This window comes from Grammomys surdaster, unplaced genomic scaffold (assembly GCF_004785775.1).
Source record: "Grammomys surdaster isolate TR1022 unplaced genomic scaffold, NIH_TR_1.0 126133, whole genome shotgun sequence".
NCBI lineage: Eukaryota > Metazoa > Chordata > Mammalia > Rodentia > Muridae > Grammomys > Grammomys surdaster.
Window position 1 is genome coordinate 1,306,094 of NW_021620941.1, and position 22,319 is coordinate 1,328,412.

A 22,319-nucleotide genomic window follows, 5' to 3' on the forward strand; every position below is an offset into this window, starting at 1 on the left:
TGTTTAAGGGATGGATGCCTTTTCTGTTTTTTCCACCATTTGAAAGTCAGGTTGATTGAGGCATTATTTACATAAACAGAATCCAACAATAAATAATAATGGCAAGCTGCAGTTACGAGCTGCCACCACACTCAAGGTACAGGACGCTTTCCTCATTGCCTGTTCACATCTCTGTGCACCTCTTGTGTACGTCCTATATCTGGGACTCTGAAAACCAGAGTCTGGCCTATGCTCTCTGTTCAGCTTCCTGTAGAATTTTATAAAGATGTAACCACACAGTTTGAGGCCTCTGCCTGACTTCGCTAATGAAGGCACCTTTTGGACTCGTTCATGTGGTTGGGCGCATCAACAATTCATTTCCTGTATTTCTGAGTAGATTGTCACTGGACATTGAGCTAGTTCCAGTTTGGGGCTATTACTGGGGTGGGGGTGGAGCCTCATTGCTATACTTTTGCAGACAAATCTTCTGTGTGGAGTGGAGCTGTTAGGCCACATGCTAAGTTTACTTTAGAAGCTGCTTCAACTTCAACTGAAGTTATCCTGTTTCCTATTCCACCAGCAGAGCTCTTGAGGCCCCTGTACTTCATGTTTATACTTCCTGTTATAAATAAAGCAAGCTTTAGGTTTTTACTTCTTTGAAAGCTGTCATCTATTTTCTGATTTCTCCTCTGATAGTTGATTTATCTCACATATCTGGTATGCTTTGTCCATGCTTATGCTTAAGGCTGGAGAACCACAGGCTACATGATAGTTCTTGGCATACGTCTCCCAACTCAGCAACCCCGCCAGGCACTACAGACTTGTTTCTACTTACACTTCGGATGTCACTTCAATGGGATTTGGCAGGGAAGAAATGGAGCTAAGTGTGTAAGTTTAGTCCTCCTTTAGTGCTGTAATCCCAGTGCTGACATGGTACCGAGCTAAGTGTGTAAGCTTAGTTCTCCATTAGTACTGTAGTCACAGTGCTGACATGGCACCTGGCAGCACAGCCGCTCAGATATTTGCTGGATGTAGAATTATTCCAGAGTACAGCTCTATCAGTACTATATTAAATATAGTCAACACTATATTAAACACAGAACTTAAATGAGCTCTGTATCCCACATTAGGGTGCTTTCAGTCTCTTGTTTATTGAGAATTCAGGTATCATGATAGAGGTAAAGGTGGAGACAGCGTTGGTAGAGATGGATGGAAAAGCAGAGACACTGACAGGGCTGTGGTGTTTGGGGGGGTGTGTGGAGGGAATCGTGGACAGGAAGGAGGTAACAATAGAACAGATGTCTGAACAAACCTTAGCAGGGTGAACCCTTACAGGTGTGGTTGCTGGTCCATAAGGTGCACACTGAGCAACCCATCCTTCCTGATAAGCCACAGCAGGCTGCATCTGAAAAGGAGCCTCCCTCTGCGACCAAGGCAGTTCTCAGGGGTCAGCAGCAAGGACCATGGAAAGGACCTCAGACAGGTACAGATGTGACTATGACTAAGTGGTCTGCCCACACCACTGTCCCCTCAAGCCACCCATTCTCTGCCACAGAAGAATGGTCCTTGAAAAGGAAGACTGTAGCTTGGCTACTGTCCAACCTTGTCAGTGGGCCAGGAGGCAGGTAGAAGTCAGGCCCATAGGCCATCAGAGGGGTAACTAAACATGTAGGCAATATGTCACTGTGGCTTCAAGCCGTATGCCCTGTCATCTGGGGGCAGGAGCCAGGCAGCTTGGGAAAAGGAGTAAGCACTATGCTTGGTTCAGATTTGAGTATACTTACTGCTCACAGCCTGTGACCCAGACCATCACTTAAGCTCTCTGGACCAGTTACTCATCTGTAAATGCATGGTGCCGAGGTATGCGAAGTGCTTGGAACTGAGGATGGCAGAGTAAGGGCTGGGTGCATGGCAGCTGTTGGTGAGGGCTGATAGGAAGCTGCAAAGTGTTAAACTCAGGGATACATCATAAATGGATGTTTGAAAGGGAGATTTCAAGATGGGGCTTCACTATAAACCAGGTTGGCCTTGTCTCAATCCTTCGTCTCCCAGTGCGGGGTTCCAGATGTATACTTCCTGGCCTGAGGTATGAAATACCTAAAACCTTTTCTTCTGTCTTAGCCTCCACCCTGCTGCTCAGTATACTACCTTCTATCACCACCCCCTTCTAGATGCCAGTGCTTATATTCCCTCAGTTCTCGTTAGTCTCCGGAACCTTCCCAACAGAGTATTAATTTTGACAGCCAAGAGCCAGGGGACAGTCCTGTATCTGCTCCCAGAAGCCCAGGTCAGCACCATAAGAACAAGACATGGAGAGGGGCAGGTGGTCATCCTCAGAGGTGCAGCAGACACAGCTTTATTCAGCCCACGCTAAGAAATCTGCACTACCCATAAATGTCAACTACTCCTTAACACATCCATACTACCACCCGAACAGCGTGGACAAATTCTGACGTCTGCAAAGCGCAAAAGTGGCCTAACACCCCTAAGAAGCTATATATTGAATGACATCACCTGACTCCCGAAGAACTCTACTACCTCCCGGCGGCCAAAAGTGAGAACACAGGACTAAGGCAGGAAACATGCTAAAGACCCGCGGCTCTTACAGGGGTTAGTTGGCTCCTACTAGGCCTTGGAACAAGATCACCCGGGCTCCAGAGCTCATCCTGACAGCGGAACAAGGGCAGTCAGCAGAATAGGGTGAGGTCCAAGCTGTTTTTTCTCTTTCTTCCTGACCTTCCCCTACCATGCTCCAAAACTTGCTTGCAAAGTTAATTTCCAACGTTAGCGGGAAGAAACGTCACGTGTTCTCTGGGACAGGCCACTGAAACGTCCTTATATATCAGCGCGCCACTGCCAGCATAAGCACCCTTCCCGACATCCCTGGCGGCCTGGTCCCTTCCTGTCCGAGGTTCTACATCCGGACCCTGGTGCGCCTGAAAGTTGATGGGCTCTCAGAGTGGACTCTGGGAGCAAGGACAGGAATGCGTGGGTTGGTGGCTGGGGAAGCTTCTGTCTAAAACACCCCACGAGGCAACGAGGGTCACATTCCTAGCGACTGCGGTGGGTGGACTGCGCATGGCCGGAAGTGACGGGATTCTGGTGCGCCTGTCGTGGGATTCATACGTCCCAGAAGCTTCTGCCGGTGGTGCCAAGTGTGCTGTGTGGGGAACAGGTGGGTCGTGGCAGAGCTGTGCGCTTTTTCCCCAGATGTGCGTAATAGCCCCCGACCACGCTTTCCACGCGGTCTGGGCCGAGACTTGTGGGTCCTGAGGAGTTTGAGGACCTCTGGCCCGAGGTCTGTGCGTACACATCTGCAGTGCTGAGAGGGCAATGGACGACTTTAGCCTTCCGCCCGCTGGAACCAACTAGGGGCTCTTGGAAGGAGACACGGGTACTCTTACCAGCTGAGACATCTCTCCAGGTTTCTTTTTTCGACTAATTGTTACCCAAGATGACCTTGTATTTAAGATCTACTTCAGCCTCCAAGGCTGCCACAATTACAGCATGTGCTGGGGGAGCTTGTCTGCCCTGGTGGTCCAGCTGGTTTCTAGAAACCCATACTGTGTAGAAAGGTGTGATTGACACTGATGCCTAGTTTGGTTCTGGGTAACACTGGCCCACAGCACAAGGACCCAAGGTCTACGACCAGAGCTGCTTTGTGGTTAACAGGACTCCACAAGCAGCATAGGCCTCATTGGCACCGCCTTCCTATCCTCCACAGCAGAATATATGGGTGCTGGGGTCACAGCACACATCCTTGGTGAGCTGGAACTGACTCAACCAGTTTATATTGAAATCATGTGAGTGCTGGGAGTCAAATTCAGGTCCACTTGATGCCCCACTAAGTCACTGCTGTGTCCCTAACAATTGTATTGGCTTTTTTTCCTCTAAATACAAGCATAACTTAGTGTTCATTGGAAGAAAATCACAAGACAGGTCACCTGGTAATCCCGGATAGCATTATTTTCCCTTGTATACAGTCACTGTTAATGCATTTGATCCAGGTTCAAGCTGCTTTTTCAACATGCCCTATTCTATCTAATGTCCTTTGTCATCAATTTTAACCTACCAAAAGCACTTTTCCTAGACTAATGGAAAATGCTGAGGGTTAAAAGTGATTGCTGTGCAAAGATCCCTAGATCCCATCTATACACCTCCAGAGCAAGCTTTTTTGTATTGTTGATCTGACTAAAATAATAAGACTGCCTCAATAAAACCAAAGAATCTAAGACTCTTCAGCTCATAGCTCTGAACTTCACTAATAACACCCAGATTCCTTCCAGGCTGTTCTGTGCCTGCACCACACCTGGACCTTTTGAATCAGTCTTCCTAGATCCTGCTACCACGGCCATACTGAATATTCCAAAAGGAACAACCCTCCCCTGCCCCAAAAAGGCAGCAAAGCCCACTGATTATCAGATCATCTTTTATTGAAATATTTTCTTGTTGCTTCTTAACTCTGTGGGAAAGGTAAAAAAGAATTGTCTATCACCATGGGAATATAAATAAAATTAACAATCCCCCTTTTAAGACACCAGGGGCAAGAAAAGCCCAGCTTTCTTCCCCCACCCTGTTTTCCCCTAATATAACATGCAAAGTCACTTACAGCTGGGCACTCCACTGCACCACTGTTGATGTCATCTATGATGTCATGAGGGTGGCGGCCATCCACATTGCAGCCCACAGACTGTGCAGTACCAAGGATCTCCTTGATAGTCCCTATATTAAGAATGGTGGCCTCAGTCCCAGGATAAAGGGGGGGGGCACATGACAGTGCCATTGTAAGAACAGAGGGAAAAAATGGCTCCATGGGTGGTAAAAACACTGCATCCCAACCTTAAACCTTCAATAGCAGAAGGGCAGCCATTAAGAGAAAATAACTTGCTCTTACCAGAAAGTTCTCTGGCCAAAGAGCGGTGTCTCATCTGCCGGGCAATGCTGACAATCTCATCAAAAGTGATGTTTCCGCTGTGTTTAACTGCAGAAAGAAAACAAGTTTTTTAAAGCTCCTGCCCTATGTTCTAAGACAAGATTATGGTTCCATTTTACCATTTCTACGCTGTCCCCATGCTTTCGGCACAGAGTCATCCACATGTAGGACAACCCTGTTTCCTAAAAGCTGGGGCTTACTATCAGCTCACCACTGGATTGCACCAGCCAACAATACTGATCAGGTGCAGTGGCGGGTGGCTAGGGCGGAACCCAGTCCTCACCAGTAGCCCCAACACATGATCTCAGGGAGGGGAACAGATAAGCTTAAATCCCCAGAATGTCAACCAACCATGAGGCACCCACTGAAGGAGACATGCAACAACACATGATCTAATGTTCCCTCATTCCAGCCCAAGGTCTCATGAAATGGACTGACACAGCTGAGTAGCGGCCTGGAATCAACTTACTGTTCTTCTGCTTCTTCCTGTCTCTTGGAGGCTCCTTGAGGGCTTTGATGATCAGGGCAGAGGCAGAGGGCACCACCTCAATCTGCAAGGAGACTTGATATGAACACAGCCCAGGAAACCTCCAATAACCATACCACCACACATGTTAAAGAGGCCAACAGGCTAATTAAGCTAGGACTGACCACCATAGTTGAATCTGTGGACTACGGACTAGCACTGTGGTCTCACGCACCCTAGCACCCACCACCGCCTGCACAATGAACATTTTTGTCTCGTAGCCTTCCCACAAAGATAAAAATTGATTCATTAGCGCTTATAAGACCCGTGATTCCCGATGGCTGCTACCTCAACCCTCCCCCCACATCAAGCAATGTAAATACCTGGGCCTGTCTGTTCTGGATGGTCAGTTTCACCGTAATCCTCAGACCTTTCCAGTCACCGGTAGCCTTGGCAATGTCATCACCAACTTTTTTTGGAGACTGTAGAAATAATGGCATTAGTTACCACGTGTCCAAAGCTGAAGCCAGGACTCCAGCCCTCCTCACCATTCCACACGATCCTGCCCACAGCTGCCCACATTTCTTTACTAAGCCAACTCTGCACCAAGGGCTAATGCAGCAAAACACTTTCTATTGCAATGGGGCACCCTAGGAGCTTCAAATACTCGGTTCCCCTGTGCTGCCTATGGAGTGTGTGACTTTCAAGGCGCATAGGCTAGTGGCTGGAGCATAAGCAGGCCCGATGACTGCCTCAACTGGGCCATGGCACGAGCCGATATGCACGCGCTATCTCAGTTTTCCTGAGAGTCCGAGCACACACACTAGCCCGCAACAAGCACACGGTGCCCTCTTCTAACCTCCACAGGAACACAACACGTGAAGGCCAAACAGCATGCACGTTAGAGGTCGCGGTTCTCAGTAGCAACGACTTACCAGACCCAGAGGACCGATCTTAGGAGCCAAGGCGGATGTGGCGCCGACCTCACCTCCGGTGCACCTCAAGTACACTGAGAAAAAACAAAATTAAGAGCCTCTGTGGAGTGCGCCGAAGCCGCGCTGCCGTCGGCCGCAGACCTCCCGGGCCAGGCCTTACCCTAAGGCGCACAGGCTGCCAGAGCGTCGGTACTCCCTCCCCTCTTACACACGAGGACGCCAAGGCCCAAGGGAGACCCGCCAGGCCCCGGGACAGCACGCGGCGGAAAAGGCTCCACCAGTAGCCCGGGCGCGGCGAGGGCACGCACCGACTTTGATCTCGTTGGGGTCGAACTTGGGCGGCATGGCGGAGGCGGCTGGTGTCGGATGAACCCGGATTCGGGACGACCGAAGAAAGTTGCACCGTTGCCTCCTCCGAGCCGAAAGCCGAAAAGACGGACGTCGCTCCGCCCACGCCGGATATAGGCAGGAAAGCCCAGCTCTCGCGATAACCGCTGGCTCCACCCAGTCTCTGGGCGACACCCTTGACGCCCTGTTTTTTATGGGCAGTACGGCTGAGGACTGCAGAGCTGGGTCTATGGGTGAGCTCGGGATTCGAACGGGGTAAATGTTCGGAGCACCTTGCCTGGGGACCGTCAAAGTAGAAGGGCTGCATCAGAGGTCCTGATTCCTGATGTACTCCACGTTCCCTTCTCTTGAGGGTGACTCTGGAGTCCCTAGTAGTCAGCCCAGGGCTCCGCCCCTCCCCTAAGGGCTCGTACACTTGGCTTCGGGACCCTAGTACCCTTCTAACCCATTTTCGGTATATGCATGTTAGTTACAGGAGCAAACTGTTCGGTTCTAAATCACGACTCTTAATTCTGCAGTTCCTTGGTTTCTAGAATCTCGAGACTTTGTCATCCTGAGTTGCATGTCTTTCTAAAATTTAGAGTTTCGGTCCTCACTTCCCATGTTTGAAGGAGACCCGACTTCCAGCTCAGCTTTTTGGGGCCTATGGTTTGTATCTGTGGCCAAGCCTTCAGAGTGACTGGCCTACCTTGAGGTCCACCCGAGAATCGGAACATCAGTGGAAGACCTCCCCATCCACAAAACCAGGTTAGCCGCTGGCCAGCCCTGCCAGGGAAGGATGGGTGTGGTTCTTTCCAGCCAAGCTGGACCATCAGGCAAGTTCAAGCCAGAACTGAAAGAGCCCTCTTGAGAACAGAGAGGGGCTTGGGGGAAGATGATCACTGAAGAAGGTATTTGGAAATGTAGACCTGGAGGATAGGGGAGAGGAAGGGCTGGTCATTAGTGAGGAGAAGGATAAGTCATGGCCATCGGTAAGGGATGGAAGAAAGCTGTTTCTGCGTCATTCCTCAGGAGTGCCTGCAAGTGAGGAAAGATCCCTGAGCCGGCCCTGCAGGCCCAGCAACCTCCTCTGACAGCCCACGCCCACGAATCTGAAATCTCGAAGGACCAACTGTGTCCTCAACTGCAAGACTCCTAGCCCTCTTCTCCTTAGCAACTGTAATATTCCCTGAATCCATTTGTCATGTGTGTGGTACCCTGTGGCAGATTTTATGGCGGAGACCTGACATTCATGAAATCACTGCGCCACACAGAACCCAGCATTGGCAACATTGCTCCATATTACAGATGAGGAAACCGGCTCTGACCGGTGACCCAAAGTGATACAGCTAATGTCTTAGGTGTCTAAGCCCATGCTGTTAGCTACATACTTCCTCCAGATAATTGTGTCCTTCCTGTTGCTGGCCCTTACACAGCACTGAGAGTTGCAGATTCTGGGCCAGCTATGGGCAGCCAGCTTCTGAATTCAGGACAGAATGATTAACTTGGCTAAACTGGGAGGTCCAGGACGCGGTGCAAGCTGCACAGGATCAGGCAGGTGTCCCAGGCTGCTGTTTCTAAGTCATATAATCCAGATGACTGAACTTACTGAGCACCAGATCCCCACAGAGATGGAATGAGAGTCAAACAAGTAATGGCTGTAAGGGTGGTAAGGTGCCTGAACAGTGCATTTTCATTTTTATTTAACTCATAGAACTCTTTAGTATTGATATAGCTGAGTTTCCCCAAGTCATGGCTACCTTCAGTTTGGTCTTGATGGTTCCATTCTGGCAGTTTCCAGAGCTAGAAGTAACTGACCAGCTGAGTCTGTCAAGAGTCTTCAAGGAGCCGGGCAGTGGTGGCACACGCCTTTAATCCCAGCACTTGGGAGGTGGAGGCAGGCGGATTTCTGAGTTCGAGGACAGCCAGGGCTACACAGAGAAACTCTGTCTCGAACCCCCCCCCCAAAAAAAAAAAAGAGTCTTCAGAGAACATCCTTGGAAGGCACCTGAGAGGCTCTTCTCTAAGGTGGGGAAGTTGGGCTTAGCACTGGGAGGGTGATGCCGGCACTGCAGAGGGTGCTTGGCGTGTTTCTGCTCTTTCCACCCAGTCTGTGTTTATTGCTTTGTCAGTAAACAAAATGTTGAGTGCTGCTGTGTGGGCTCAGGGCCCAGCTGGATGAGGCAGACAGCCCTGCCCTCATGGAACATACAGACTTGCAGACCAGCTGCTGCACCTCTGAGCTGCCTGTCTGCAGGTCAGATACAGTGACCTCTTTCCTGTCCTCCAGGGTCCAGAAGAACTCACACTGGAGGATGCCCCTCTTCTTTCGGAAGCGGAAACCCAGTGAGGAGGCTCGAAAACGCCTGGAGTACCAGATGTGTCTGGTAAGACAGTGTATTGTCTCTGGCTTCTAGGCTACACCTTTGCACCTGGAAATGTCTCCACGGGTGCTTGTTCTGGCTTCCTGCTGCTGAGAGTGCCCTTCCTCATTGGATGAGTGTGTGGCACTACCTATTAGTTTCTTTCCCTGCTGGACCTCAAGTCACTGGGCCACAGAGGGAGGCTGTGGCTGTGGCCCCTTTCAGCTGCTTGCATCTATGGGGCTTTCCTTACTTTCTCTATTCTACAAGTAATGTTTTACCTGAATGCTTTTTGGGGTTTTTTTTGCTTGTTTGTTTGGTTGGTTGGTTTTGTTTGTTTGTTTGTTTGTTTGTTTTGTCTTGGGAACTGGGTGTGGTAGCTTACACCTGTGATCCCAGCCTTTGGGAGGCAGAGGCAAGAAGAGGCCACAGGCTCAGTGCTATGGAGGGCTACGTAGTGAGTTCAAGGAGAGACACTGCTGCTTGTGCTCTTGCAGTACCTAACCCGGCCACTGAGGGCAGAGTTAAAGAGTCTCAGAAGGTAATACAGAGAGCCAACAAAAAAACAAACAAACCACTTCAAGGCTGAAAATAAACAAACAAAAAACCCAGTTACCACTAATCTTAAGAAGCAAAACACTGAATGCTCACAGGATGAACAGAACTTTTGTAAACGTACAGAAGGAGTGGAAGACTTTTAGGGGCATAGGAGGTGGAACTGGATTTCTCTCGGGTAGAGTCCTGGCTGTCCTGGAACTTGCTCTGTAGACCAGACTGGCCTCAAACTCAGATCCTCCTGCCTCTGCCTTCCAAGAGCTGGGATTAAAGGTATATACACCACCGCTGCCCGGGAGATTTGACTTTTTCAAAAGCCTTTCTCTTGAAGCTACGCAGAAAGCTAGTTCTTGGGAGGCCAGTTTTGTCTACATGATGAGTTTGAAGCGACACGAGACCCCTTCTCAAAAGCATTTCACTTAAAAACATCTGTTTCTCCTCAGGCAAAAGAAGCTGGGGCAGATGACATTCTTGACATCTCTAAGTGTGAGCTCTCCGAGGTAAACCAAGGATGATGCAGACTGTGAATTTAATCTGTCCTGTTTTTGTTTCTTTTCTTTTATTTGGGGGGGGGGTGTTTCGTTTTTTGAGACAGGGTTTCTCTGTGTAGTCCTAGCTGTCCTGGAACTCACTCTGTAGACCAGGCTGGCCTTGAACTCAGAAATCCGCCTGCCTATGCCTCCCAAGTGCTGGGATTAAAGGCGTGCGCCACCACCGCCCGGCTGTCCTGTTTTCTTGAGTCCTTGGGAAAAAACAGTTGTGGAATGAGACTTTCAAAATAGAAGTAAAGACAGGCAGGTAGCTCTAATGAAATGCTGGCCCTATAAGCATGAGGACTTCTCTGGGGCTTACTAGCCAAGCGTCCTAGCTGAGTCAGTGAACTCTATGCTCAGTGAGAGAATGTCTCGAAACGTAAGGTAGGGAGAAGACGTCCGATGTCTGCCTCACTTGTGTGCAAGTGTACTCATACACAGCCAGAAGCACCAATTAAGAGATGCCCCTTATACGTGTTCTTTTCTAAAAGAATTGAGATGGTCTTTTGGCCTCAACATAACTTCCAAAAGTCAGGGCCTACTTAGAAAGTGAGCCAAGTGGAGTGGAACATACCTTAATTCCCAGCATTTCATTAGCAAGGCAGAGGAAGGGAGGAGTTTAAGATCAACCTGGGCTACATAGTAAAACCTTGGAGAAAGGCAAGAAGAAAGCTGTAGACAAAACTCAAGCATGTCCCCAGTACTGTAGGGGAAGGGAAAATACATCTACAGATCTCTGAGGAGGTGGAAGAGTAGATTCTCGACCTGTTGATGGTTCCTGATACCACAGAGTAGGTAGGCCAGAGCAGGCTGGGCAGTGTCCTGCCAGCTGACTAGAAGAGGGCTGAGCTGACAACACCCCCAGCTCCCTTATTCCTCTCCTAGCTCAGCACTGTTCTCCGGGACAGTAACTTACTGTCATCAGTCATCTCCCAACACTAGCGCTACAGAGAGAGAGGTGAGACACTGGCAGGTGATGAGCCACTGACCCTTCTTTGTTTTATCTTAGATTCCATTTGGGGCTTTTGCAACGTGCAAAGTTCTACAGAAAAAGGTGAGTCGAATCATTGTTCAGAAACTCACTTGCTGAATGTCTCCTTGGGGAAAACCACAAGGCATTTAAAGGAACTATCGTCCCCACAGTCACCGTCCTTCTCTCTGGTCCTGACACTTCCAACCTGCAGAAGAGGTGGTCACAGTTAGGAGAGCAAGCTCTGGGCTCAGCCTTTCATGAGCTTTATGACTTAGATAGTTTCCTTACAGGCTCACACCTCTGTTTCTTCTATTAACTTCTTTTTAAGATTTATTTACTTTGTGCATGTGAATACACTGTCGCTGTCCTCAGACACACCAGAAGAGGGCATTAGATCCCATTACAGATAGTTGTGAGCCACCATGTGGTTGCTGGGAATTGAACTTAGGACCTCTGGAAGAGCAGTCAGTGCTCCTAACCTCTGAGCCATCTCTCCAGCCTTGTTTTGTTTTGTTTTTGTTGTTTGTTTGTTTGTTTGTTTTTTTGAGACAGGGTTTCTCTGTGTAGCCCTGGCTGTCCTGGAACTCACTCTGTAGATCAGGCTGGCATCGAACTCAGAAGTCCACCTGCCTCTGCCTCCCAAGTGCTGGGATTAAAGGCGTGCGCCACCACCGCCTGGCTCTCCAGCCTTTTTCTTAGCTTTTAGTATGTTATATGTATGGGTACTTTGCTTGCATGTTTATCTGTATCACATGCATGTGTGGTGCCTGGGGAGCCAAGAGCTCATCAGGTCTCTAAAACTAGAGTTAGAGATGATTGTGAGCCACCATGTGGATCCTGGGAATCAAACCTGAGTGCTCTGGAACAAACCAGTTAAGTGTTTCATCTCCAGCCCATACCCCAATTCCTTCATTCTGTGGAATGAAGAAGACATTTGTAGCTGTGTCTTGGTATTGTGTGAGTTAAATGAGAGCTAGAGAGAAGAGCCCCTCCTCCATCGACCCCCTCCCGCACTAGTGCCATTAATAGAAAGGACACTCATTGGGTTCTGGCACTCCCTTAGAAGGAGATGAAAGCGTTTTCAGAAGATCATTCTAGGCTTTGCACACAGGTGGACACATGCGCACCACCAGTTCTGGAAGCGTGCTCCCTGCCAACAGTGTAGTGAAATTCTTGCTGCTGAGACATCAGAGCAGGAGTTAATGTATAACAAAAATAGCCATGGTTGACAGGCTTAGTCGTGGACCACGTGATAGCCTGGGCTAAGCACTATTCAGCCATGTAGCTTATTGACTGTCATGGCTGCCCTTGAAGGAGGGTACTTCACTACTCCAATTTCCATGAACCAGGAAAGGCTAAGCTGATGGCTAACCACTTCTCAGAATCAAAGGATAGTTAGACTCCCAGACTCCCTTTCACTCTGGGGATCTCGGCTTTCTGAGTCAAGTTCAGAAGTGTCTGGTTCAAACAGTCTCCCCTATTGTGGGTCTTGTAGAGCAAAGGTTCAGGGAGCACAGCATGGCCACCCTGTGCCCTGTGCCAAACCACTTACCTCACCTGTAGCCCTCTTGGCTGCTGCTCTCCTGCAGCCTGACCTTCTCGCTTGTCTTTCCTCCCAGGTGTTGATTGTGCATACAAACCACCTCACCTACCTGCTTCCCAAGTCCTGCAGCCTCTTGAGCCTTGCCACCATCAAGGTACCAGGCGTCCTCCAGACATCAGGGCCTGTGGTCCAGATGGCAGCTGAGCCTTACACCCTCCCTGAGTGCTTTCTGTTAAAGTTTACACCTGATGGTCCCCGTAGAGTGGTCAGTGTGGTGTTTGAGCCTTGCATTTCTAAGTACTACCGTGAGGTTGGTAAAGAAGCCAGTCCATTGGCTGCCCTCTGAGGTGTCCATACGGGCAATCGTAAGCACGAGCCAGGTCAGCAGAAGGGATGGACATGACGGCCCAAACAGGAAGGAATGGGAGGGGTGTCCAGAGAGGGCAGCCTGACTCCTCAGTGACCTGCGTGGGCTTCCTCCTGCCTGTGGTCCCCTCCTGGTCATGGTAGAATCATAGTACAGTTACAGGGTTGGCCTTGGGTTGTTCTGTATGAAGGGGAAGCTAGTAAGGGTGGGCCCTGCCCTGAAAGTAAAGACTAACCACACACTCTCCTCCAACACTAGCTCCGACAGGTGGGGTGGGGGAGCTTTGATCCATGGTGATTCTTTGGGCTTTTTTTGGTTTTATTGGATTTTTTTTTTGTTTGTTTGGTTGATTGGTTTTGGTTTTTTGGGGTTTTTTTCTGTTTGTTTTGTTTGTTTGTTTGTTTGTTTGTTTGTTTGTTTGAGACAGGGTTTCTCTGTGTAGCCCTGGCTGTCCTAGAACTCACTCTGTAGACCAGGCCGGCCTCAGACTCAGAAATCCACCTGTCTCTGCCTCCCAAGTGCTGGGATTAAAGGCGTGTGCCACCACTGCCCGGCGATTTTTTGGTTTTTTGAGGTGCTTTCACTATGCAGTCCTGGCTATGTAGTCCAGCCTTACCTCAGACTCACAGAGATCTAGCTCCTGTGTCCTAGAATTGAAAGTGTGTGCCACTACACCTAGCACTCAATGCTTTTTTTTTTTTCTCAAGACAGAGTTTCTCTATGTGGCCCTGGCTATCCTAGAATTTGCTCTATAGCCAAGGCTGACCTCAAACTCACAGAGATCTACCTCTGCCTCCCAAGTACTGGAATAAAGGTGTATACCGCCATCACCCAGCACACTCAGTGCTTTTAAGAAACCTACTTATTTTTATTTTATATGTATGGTTGTTTGCTGTTCTGTATTGTGTGCATCACATGTGTGCAATGCCTAAGGAGGCCAAAAGAGGGCATCACATCTCCCGGAGTTACAGGCTACTCTGAGCTGTCCAGTGTGGGTGCTGGGAACCGTACTTGGGTCCTCCTCAAAAGCAGCTCTTAACAGTTGAGCCATCTCTCTATCCCACTCCATGCTTTTTGTTCTTTTCTTTATGTTTAGTATGTGGGCACATGTCCGTGTATGCATGTGTGTGAATATATTCAGGCCTTTACCATGCTGATTGCCTGCTCTGCCTCTGAGTCATACCCCAGGCCATGCATAATTTTTATATTCGGTAAAAAGAGCCAGACACGGTAGCACATAATCTGCAATCCTGAGCACTGGCGAAGAGTCTGAGGCAAGAGAATTGATCTAGCCCGGGCTACATTGTTAGAACCTCTCTCTAAACCCTAAAAGAAAAAGAAGACTGGTGAGCTGCTGGAGCTGGGTGTGCTGGCACATCCCTTTAGTCCCAGCAGAGGTGGGCAGATCTCTGAGTTCAAGGCCAGCCAGGACTACATACTGAGACCTTGTCTCAAAAAAAGGGGGAGGGAGCGGGGACTCGAGATATGGCTCAGTGGTTAAGAGCACTGGCTGCTCTTCCAGAGGTCCTGAGTTCAATTCCCAGCAACCACCTGGTGGCTCACAACCATCTGTATTGGAATCCAATGCCCTCTTCTGGTGTGTCTGAAGACAGTGACAGTGTACTCACATACATTGAATAAATAAATAAATAAATAAATAAATAAATAAGCAAGCAAGCGAGCGAGCTGGGCATGGTGGTGTACACACCTTTAATCTCAGCACTCAGAGGCAAGTGGATCTCAGAGTTTGAGGCCATCCTGATCTACAGTGTGAGCTCCAGGACAGCCAGAGCTATGTAGAGAGCTCATCTCAAAACATGAACAAACAAACAAACAATAATATATAAAAGATTACAAGATTGGATCCTGACCAGTGGACAGGAGGAAGGGGCACTATGAAACTGCCAGGGTATGAGGTGGCCTTGTCATCTGTCATCTGCTCTGGAGCCTGGGATTTGGGGGCTTGATGTGTTTGTTCTGTAGGTTCTGGATCTCCATGACAACCAGCTGACAGCCCTTCCTGATGACATGGGGCAGCTGACAGCCTTGCAGGTAAGGCTGCAGAGCGTACACTTCTGTAATGAAGGGAGGTTCTATTGCGCTGTCAGCTTGACATTGTTGGCACCTTTCACCGTTGCAGCTTGGCTGTGAGAGCCTTCCAGGACTCAGCATGTCCACAGTATTTCATGGCTTTATAGCTTTAGCTTCTCTCCCCAAAATCACAAATGCCCAGTGGGCTTCCATCTTAAAGACAGATTCCAGGGTCTGCAGAGATGGCTCAGTGTTTAAGAACACTGGCTGCTCTTTCACAGGACCCTGGTTGGGTTCCCAGCAGCTCACAACCATCTGTAACTCCAGTTTCAGAAGACCTAATACCTTGTTCTGGCCTCTACAGGTACTGCACACAGGTAGTGTACTTACATGCAGGCAACACACATACTCATAAAATAAAAATAAAATTTTACATATTTTTAAAAGGACAAATTCTATACACTCCAGGCTCCCGATGCTTTCTCGGTAGCTGCTTTGCACTGTCTGAGTGCTTGATTTGGGGCTAGCCCTGAGCGAGACCTCCCCATTGTTCAGCAGTAGAAACCATACCACAACCCTCACACCTTCCTCCCTCCACATTGGTTCATGCAATTCCTAGGAATCCTGCACAGCAACCTATGCCTCCCTCTCAGGGCTGTTGGGAGAAATAAGGGCAGGCATATTCAGCGCCTGATGGAGCAGGCAGGGCTGCGCGTGCAGATGCCACTGTTGTCCCTTGGGGCTCATGTCACTGTTGTCTTTCTTAGGTATTGAACGTGGAAAGGAATCAACTGACGCATCTCCCTCGCTCTATCGGGAACCTGCTGCAGCTCCAGACCCTCAGTGTAAAAGGTGGGGACACAAAGCCCAGGCCACTGAGTGTGAGGGTGATGCTACAGGCCAGACTGACCTCCTGCTAGATCAGCCTGTCTCCATGGCAACCAGAGACAGTATGTCTATAAAGAGTTCCATGACCCTCAGAATCAGAGACTTGTGGGGCAGAGGACAGGCCGTCGTCGTGGCAGGTAAGCTAAGTGATGGGAACAGGACGTGGTGATGAGTGAGACAGAAGGCGCTGCTGCAGTGGCTCAGGACACTCTGACTGTGGCTGGCCTGACAAGTCCACGAGGCAGCCAGAGGATGGGGTCTCTCAACTAACTGAGGAAAGTGAAGCTCAGAGCAGTGGCTTGCTCAGGAAGCCCCCACACCCCACAGTGAGGTAGTGACCAGCTGAGGTGACAGGGTAGTGTTCTCATCCTCCAAAGAGGACTTGCCTCACTGGGGCCAAGCACTTCATCGTCCTCCTGCTCCCCTGGCCTCTGCATAGTGTCAGCCCATCCTGTGACTGATGGGAGGTAGTAGAGCTGTATTACAGAGGAGAGGCCTCAGGACGGAGAGAGGGAAGGAGAGAGGAGGGCCAGGTGTCCCGGGTTGCTCAGCTAATAAGCAGTGACACAGCCTCCCATCCCATGTCCTCTGGGAGGCAGGAGGCTCTGGGGCACTGAGTTTCATCTGGGTCTCGCAGACAACAAGCTGAAGGAGCTTCCTGACACCCTGGGGGAGCTGCGGAGCCTGCGTACCCTTGACATCAGTGAAAATGAGATTCAGAGACTGCCCCAGATGCTGGCACATGTGCGGACCCTGGAGGTGAGGCAGAGGCATTCTCTCCAGTGCTGCTGACTGGAGCAGCCCTCTCTTCCTGAGTGCCTGGTCCCAGGCTGCCAGGTCTCAGAGACTCATGTGGCACTGTTAGAGAAACTGACATGTGAATGCTTGTCATGTTGTGACTTTGTTTCAGTCATGGAGGTGGAAGGGCTTAAATCCAAAGTGAAGGAGAGAGATGAATCCAGAGCGTCCCACTCTCTGGCCTTTAAGCCAGACTTTAAAGAGGAATGAGATTTGGGGCACGGAAATGGGTGCATCCTGTGGAAAGAACAGGACAAAGAGAGGCAGGAAGTAAGCATAGACTGGGCTGCGACAGGAAGTGACAGGCCAGAAATTACTAACCCTGGGGCCCAGAGAGCTGAAGAGTGGGGTGGGGTCAGGCAGGGGAGAGGTGGAGATGTGGGCTTCGGGGTGGCAGAGTAGAAAGCTCATCTCCTCAGTGCACAGGGGGTGGGTAGGGTGAGTGTATCCTGGGACTCCATCTGAGTCATCTCAGGGTGATACAACTAAGCCTCCCACAGCAGGTGGCTCACAGAAGAGAACTCTGTGTCCTCACAACCTGGATGAGGTTCCAGATCCCAGTGTCAACAGGGTTAGCTCCTCTGGAAGCCCTCTGCAGGTGGGCTGCGTCCATCCTCTGGTTCTGCCTGTCTGAGTCAAATCTCTTAAAGTCTGCTTGGGTTAGGGTGCAGCCTGGCTCTAAACGAGGTGTCGTTCTAGAGGGCTTAGGACTTCAGTGTATAAAGCAGGCACATAGCTCAACCCACCACAGGGCACACTAGGTGGCCCACTCAAGGACAGCTCTCAGTCATGACACAGAGGTTTGCTGCTCTTCTGGCACTTTTGTGTGTTTGTTGAGATAAGTCTCATGAAGCCCAGGCTGGCTTTGAATTTACACTGTATCTGAGGATAGTCTTGAACTTTTGATCCTCCTGTCTCTACCTCCAGAGTGCTGAGATTACAGATGTGCACCAACACACCCACTTTGTGCAGTGCTAGGGATCAAACCCAGGGCTTCATGTATGCTAGGCAAGCGCTCTGCCAACCGAGCCATTTCCCTGGCCCCTCATCGACACTGTGTGAGCCTGGGCCTATGTTACCTCCTTGGACCCTCACAGAACCCCTGTGAGGCATATCCTATTAGACTTCGCCAATGAAGAAACTAGGGCACAAATAGTTTATTGGACTTCTCAGAGACCACACAAGCTGGTCATGGATGGTACTGAACAACTCTATGGTTGGCACTTCTGTAAAGCTTTGTATCTGGAATAGGACTTACCTTTCACATTGGTAACAACCTGGCTGAGCATGCCAGCTCCCCACCCCCTTCTTTTGGTGAATCACCTTTGTCAAGCCAGCCTGCAGAGTAGCAGTGTCTGGGGAAGTGGCAGGTGAGCAGAGACAGTACATCTGTGTCTGGTGCCCATCACAAGGTGGGGAAACATGTATAGGGTGTTCAGTTAGTGTCTTCCTCTGCCTCCTGGGAGAATGTTCTATGCTGACTGGAGTTTCTCCTGACTGTGTAGCCCAATTCAGTAACCATTAGCCATGTAAACTCTTGAGCATTTGAAATGTGCCTGGTTTGACTAAAGTAAATGGTGGTACTGAATCTTTATTACGTCATCGGTAACTAGTCACAGGTGCTTTGCAGTTACCGTATGTGTTTGCGTTGCTCAGAGCATGTCCCTGGTTCTGAAACTATTCTGAGATACTACGAGTCCTAGGGGACTGAGGATGTGTGACTCAGTGGAAGAGCACTTGGCTAGCATGCTTGAACCCCGGCACTGCAACAACAGAAGCTCGGGTGGGGCTTATTTTCCAGCCACTCTTTTAAAAGCCTCTTGGGAGCTTCTTGGCCCCTTGGGCAGACCTTTTCTCAGGGTGAGAACACGGGTGTTATTAATGGCCACACTTTATGCCAACTCCACCCAGTGCTATCCCTTGTTACCTACCATATGTTGTGTCAAATAAGGGATGCTGTGTGTGACACTCAGAAAGTTACAGCCCAGGACACCCAAGTAACTTGTTTAAGATACACAGCAGACTGTGCTGGGGTTTAAAGACAGGCTGGGTGTCTCTCAAGAGACAGAATCCATGGCTACTCCTCCCTGCAGGTAATAGAAATGCTGTCATCTGTGCTGGTGCCCAAGAACTGGTGGCTACCAAGCCAACATGTGGCTCATATAGCCAAGGTGACCCTAACTAGTTAAAACTGAAATGAGGGCTGCTTGTGACAGTGCACACCTGTAATCAAGACACTTGAGAGGCAGAGGCAGGAAGACTACAAGTTCAATGCAGCCTGGACCATGGAAGAAGATCTTGTCTGAAGGAAAAAAAGTGGGTCTAGGGCAGTGACTCAGTAGGGAGAAGGACCTAGACTCAGTCCCTAGAGCCGGTGCCGTAAAAGCCCAGAGCTTGCGGTCCCAGCCCCGGGGAGAGAGACAGGTGGGTTCCTGGGCCTCATTAGCCAGCTAACCAAGTCCAGGCTAGTGAGAGACTGTCTCAAAAAGCAGAGTTCCTAATGATCCCCACTCAGGGTTCTCCCCTGGCCCTCCACACATGCATGCATGTATGCACGCACACACAACTCAAGAAATGTAAATGGCCACGTGTGACTTGCAGCCACCATACTGGGCAGTGTGGCTCAGAGTCCACATTGCAGTGACCACACTTGACTAATGATAACAAGTGTCTCTCAGGTGGGATTAATGCTCTTTAAACCCGGACTTCTCTGCTCCCTGGATGCTCCTGGTAGGCAGGGGAGACAGAGGCACCCAAGTTAATTACAAAACCAGGTGACTTTGAACTGTACACTGTAAAGAAGGGGTTCCCTGTGTTCACAGACGCTGAGCCTCGACGCCTTGGCAATGGTCTACCCCCCACCAGAGGTGTGTGGCACTGGCACTGAGGCTGTGCAGCAGTTCCTCTGCAAAGGTAAAGGCAGGCCACCCCCAGTGGCCATCCCCTGTCACCAGGCTGGGGACAGTAGAAACTAGCTGATACAAACTGCCTGGCCAGCAGTCAGGATCCTGTGAGGGAAACGGGTACAATGAACAATGACAGGGGCATGAGCACCTCCAGGGCTGCACAGAGAAACCCTGTCTCAAAAAGATAGGACAAAATGATCTGCAGTTCGAGGTCAGGTTATGGCACTTCCCACATCTGTCTCAGCAGAGACTGGAGAAGCAGCTAAGCTGCTGTGTGTTGGGTGCTGTACATGAAGCCCTAAGTTCGAGCCCCAGTACCACATATGTATGTGTAGCAGCCCAGACCTATAATCCTAGCACTCCAGTGGTAGCAGCAGGTATATAATACAGGACAGCCTGAGACATTTGACACCCTGTTTCCAAATAAATAACTAATTAACTGTTGCTGAGTATGATAATGAGTACTTGGAAAGATAAGACAGGGAGATCAGAGTCAGTCCTGGGCCAGCCTGGGTTATGTAGTAAGTTCAAGGTTAGCCTGAGCTATGTAGCAAAACCCTGTCTCCCTCTCCCTCTCTGTATGTTGTCCTTGTCTGTTATAGCCGAACATTCAGGTCTTCAACTCAGTTCCCTGACTACAGAAAGAGAAGCCATGTTGTCCACAGCCATTCACAGCCACACTGTTCCCAGTAGCAGTGCCCAGCACTAGGAGAATGAATGAACTATTTCATACTCACTTTTGAACACCACACTGCATTGAAAAGAGCAAACTGCTTACAGCATGCTGGAAGAGTCTCCAGGGAGAGATAGGCACTGGGAAGTATGCTTGTGCCAGTCAGCAGCCCCTGCATCTAAGCCAGTACCACCCCTGGCTTGTAAGGGTGTGTTTGCCTTTAAATGTTCTTCCAGCTATAGCAGAGCAGTTGTCTAGGGTACGTGAAGCTCTGGCTTCAGTTCCTAGCTGCTAAAATAAAGGAAAAAATTTTTTTCTGGGTAGAGTAGTATACACCTATAATGTTTACACACCTGGGGAAATAGATGCAGGAAGGTTGTGCATTTGAGGCCAGCCTGGACAACTACTGAAAGTCAATACCAGAGTCATGTTTTAAGATCCTCTAATGTTTATATAAGCAGTAGACATAAAAATAAAGGAGTAAATATGCATATCCTGACTACAGACCTCAAATACACATGACATCATGTATTTCCCTCACACATGGTAGACAAAGGCTCTACCATTCAGTACATCCCAGCCTCTTGTCTGGTTTTCATTTTGAGACAAGGTCTTGCTGTTACCCAGGCTGGCCTTACTCTGTAGCCCTCGCAGGCTTAGAGCTTGCAGTCATTCTGGTTTCTGAGTAGCTCAGATTACAAGCCTATGTCACCAGGCCCAACACTAAACAGTAATCATTAGACAGCAGGGCAGCCCAGCACAGGGAGATGAGAGTGGACCGACTGAGCCAGCAAGGCGGCTGCAGTGGGGAGAGCGAGGACGGCAGGAGCCAGCAGCTGGAGTGCTCCTGGCCAGCCAGTGCCTCTCCCCCCACAGAGTCAGGACTGGACTATTACCCACCTTCTCAGTACCTGCTGCCGGTCCTGGAACAAGATGGAGCTGAGAACTCCCAGGACAGCCCCGATGGACCCACAAGCAGATTCTCCAGGGAGGAGGCTGAATGGCAGGTAAGATGAGCTGCCTGTGAGCTTGCCTGGGGGGTGCCTGCGTGGGCATTAAGGGCTGCCAGCATAAGAACTGTTCAGAGCTGTGCCCACAGAGTCCCCCTCAGACCCACAGGCTCAATGACCACAGCTGTCCCAGGCCACCAGCTCACCACGAATCGGCTGTCCAGGTTTCCTCTCTGTTCCCTGAACAAACCATATCCCTGTCCCCACAGCATCTTGGGTCAAGCCACTCCCACCTGGAACTCTTCCTGCTCATGCTTTTATTTTCATTTTATCTTAGTAATTTTTTATTTTTTTATATTTAGCCAAGTATGACCTTAAACTTTAAAAAATCATGTATTATTCTGTGTGTGTGTGTGCGTGTGCGTGCGTGCGTGCACATGCACCCACTCTGGCACACATGTTGGAGCCCAAGGATGACTTTGTAGGGTTCTCCTCTGCACTTCAGTGGGTTCTGGTTGACTATGAGCCATCAGGCTTGTGTAAAAGCACCTTGCTGCTGCCGAGCCAGCTCTCCAGCCTCTCAGTGTATTTTAATTTCTATTTATTTATTTATTTATTTATTTATTTATTTATTTAATGGAGAAGAAGGAATGCACTTGAATACCAGAGGACAGTCCTCAGGAGTCGGTCCTCTCTTGCCACACTGTGGGTCCTAGGGAGCAGGCTCAGGTCAGCAGGCTTGGTGGCTCTGATTCTCAGTATAGACAATGTGTCCTGTGAGCATCACCAGCCTGGGTCAGACCTGCTCTGGGCTCTCTGTGGCCTTCACATTGCCATGGCTGCACTCCGTAGTGCTGAACTCAGTAGATTGTGTGCTAAATAGTCAGGTTACAATCCATCCCCACTGCTTGACGGGGGAGCTTCAGGGAAGCCAGGAGCATGTTCAGGTTGTCCCTTGTCTCTCCAGTGCTTCCTGACCACATGCCACTCACTGGCCAGGGCAGCCCCATGACTCCTGTCTAGTGAAGGGGACACAGGTCAGCACCAGTGGCAGGAAGGCTTTTGATGTCCCCAGCTGCAGGCCAGCATGGCACAGGAG

General features: G+C 49.7%; 2 protein-coding genes and 1 non-coding gene across 6 annotated transcripts in view; 1 reads left to right on the top strand and 2 right to left on the bottom strand.

Annotated features, from left to right (window-relative positions):
- Nucleotides 1-4,394: 4,394 nt before the first annotated feature.
- Nucleotides 4,395-6,754, bottom strand: Rpl12 (ribosomal protein L12). Its single transcript, XM_028757098.1, has 7 exons — nucleotides 6,622-6,754; nucleotides 6,314-6,387; nucleotides 5,762-5,860; nucleotides 5,382-5,463; nucleotides 4,874-4,960; nucleotides 4,589-4,701; nucleotides 4,395-4,441 (listed from the first exon to the last, which is right to left on the bottom strand). The coding sequence occupies exons 1-7, from the start codon at nucleotides 6,656-6,658 to the stop codon at nucleotides 4,436-4,438; spliced, it is 498 nt and encodes a 165-aa protein (XP_028612931.1). The 5' UTR covers nucleotides 6,659-6,754; the 3' UTR covers nucleotides 4,395-4,435.
- Nucleotides 5,040-5,169, bottom strand: LOC114612224. Its single transcript, XR_003709958.1, has one exon. It is a non-coding gene; the product is annotated as a small nucleolar RNA SNORA65 (small nucleolar RNA).
- A 36-nt stretch (nucleotides 6,755-6,790) lies between the features above and the next one.
- Nucleotides 6,791-22,319, top strand: part of Lrsam1 (leucine rich repeat and sterile alpha motif containing 1) — a 40,830-nt gene continuing 25,301 nt past the window's right edge. For 3 of the 4 annotated variants that reach the window (XM_028756892.1, XM_028756894.1, XM_028756895.1), the window contains exons 1-11: nucleotides 6,791-6,894; nucleotides 7,243-7,408; nucleotides 8,931-9,027; nucleotides 10,002-10,058; nucleotides 11,101-11,145; nucleotides 12,684-12,761; nucleotides 14,958-15,026; nucleotides 15,773-15,857; nucleotides 16,531-16,652; nucleotides 19,514-19,604; nucleotides 21,147-21,277. In XM_028756892.1, coding sequence (XP_028612725.1) covers nucleotides 8,956-9,027; nucleotides 10,002-10,058; nucleotides 11,101-11,145; nucleotides 12,684-12,761; nucleotides 14,958-15,026; nucleotides 15,773-15,857; nucleotides 16,531-16,652; nucleotides 19,514-19,604; nucleotides 21,147-21,277 — 750 coding nt within the window. In that variant the 5' untranslated portion in view covers nucleotides 6,791-6,894; nucleotides 7,243-7,408; nucleotides 8,931-8,955. Of the gene's footprint in view, nucleotides 6,917-7,242; nucleotides 7,409-8,930; nucleotides 9,028-10,001; nucleotides 10,059-11,100; nucleotides 11,146-12,683; nucleotides 12,762-14,957; nucleotides 15,027-15,772; nucleotides 15,858-16,530; nucleotides 16,653-19,513; nucleotides 19,605-21,146; nucleotides 21,278-22,319 lie in introns of all 4 variants that reach the window. The other variant, XM_028756893.1, reaches the window with a different exon arrangement.

What these genes read in the sequence shown, in the direction of transcription:
- Rpl12 (XM_028757098.1), bottom strand. Translation starts at nt 6,658, where the DNA reads ATGCCGCCCAAGTTCGACCCCAACGAGATCAAAGTCG. An exon ending in CCCCAACGAGATCAAAGTCG is followed by an intron (nt 6,388 to 6,621) that starts GTGCGTGCCCTC and finishes GTTTTTTCTCAG; the next exon opens with TGTACTTGAGGTGCACCGGA. An exon ending in AGATCGGTCCTCTGGGTCTG is followed by an intron (nt 5,861 to 6,313) that starts GTAAGTCGTTGC and finishes TTATTTCTACAG; the next exon opens with TCTCCAAAAAAAGTTGGTGA.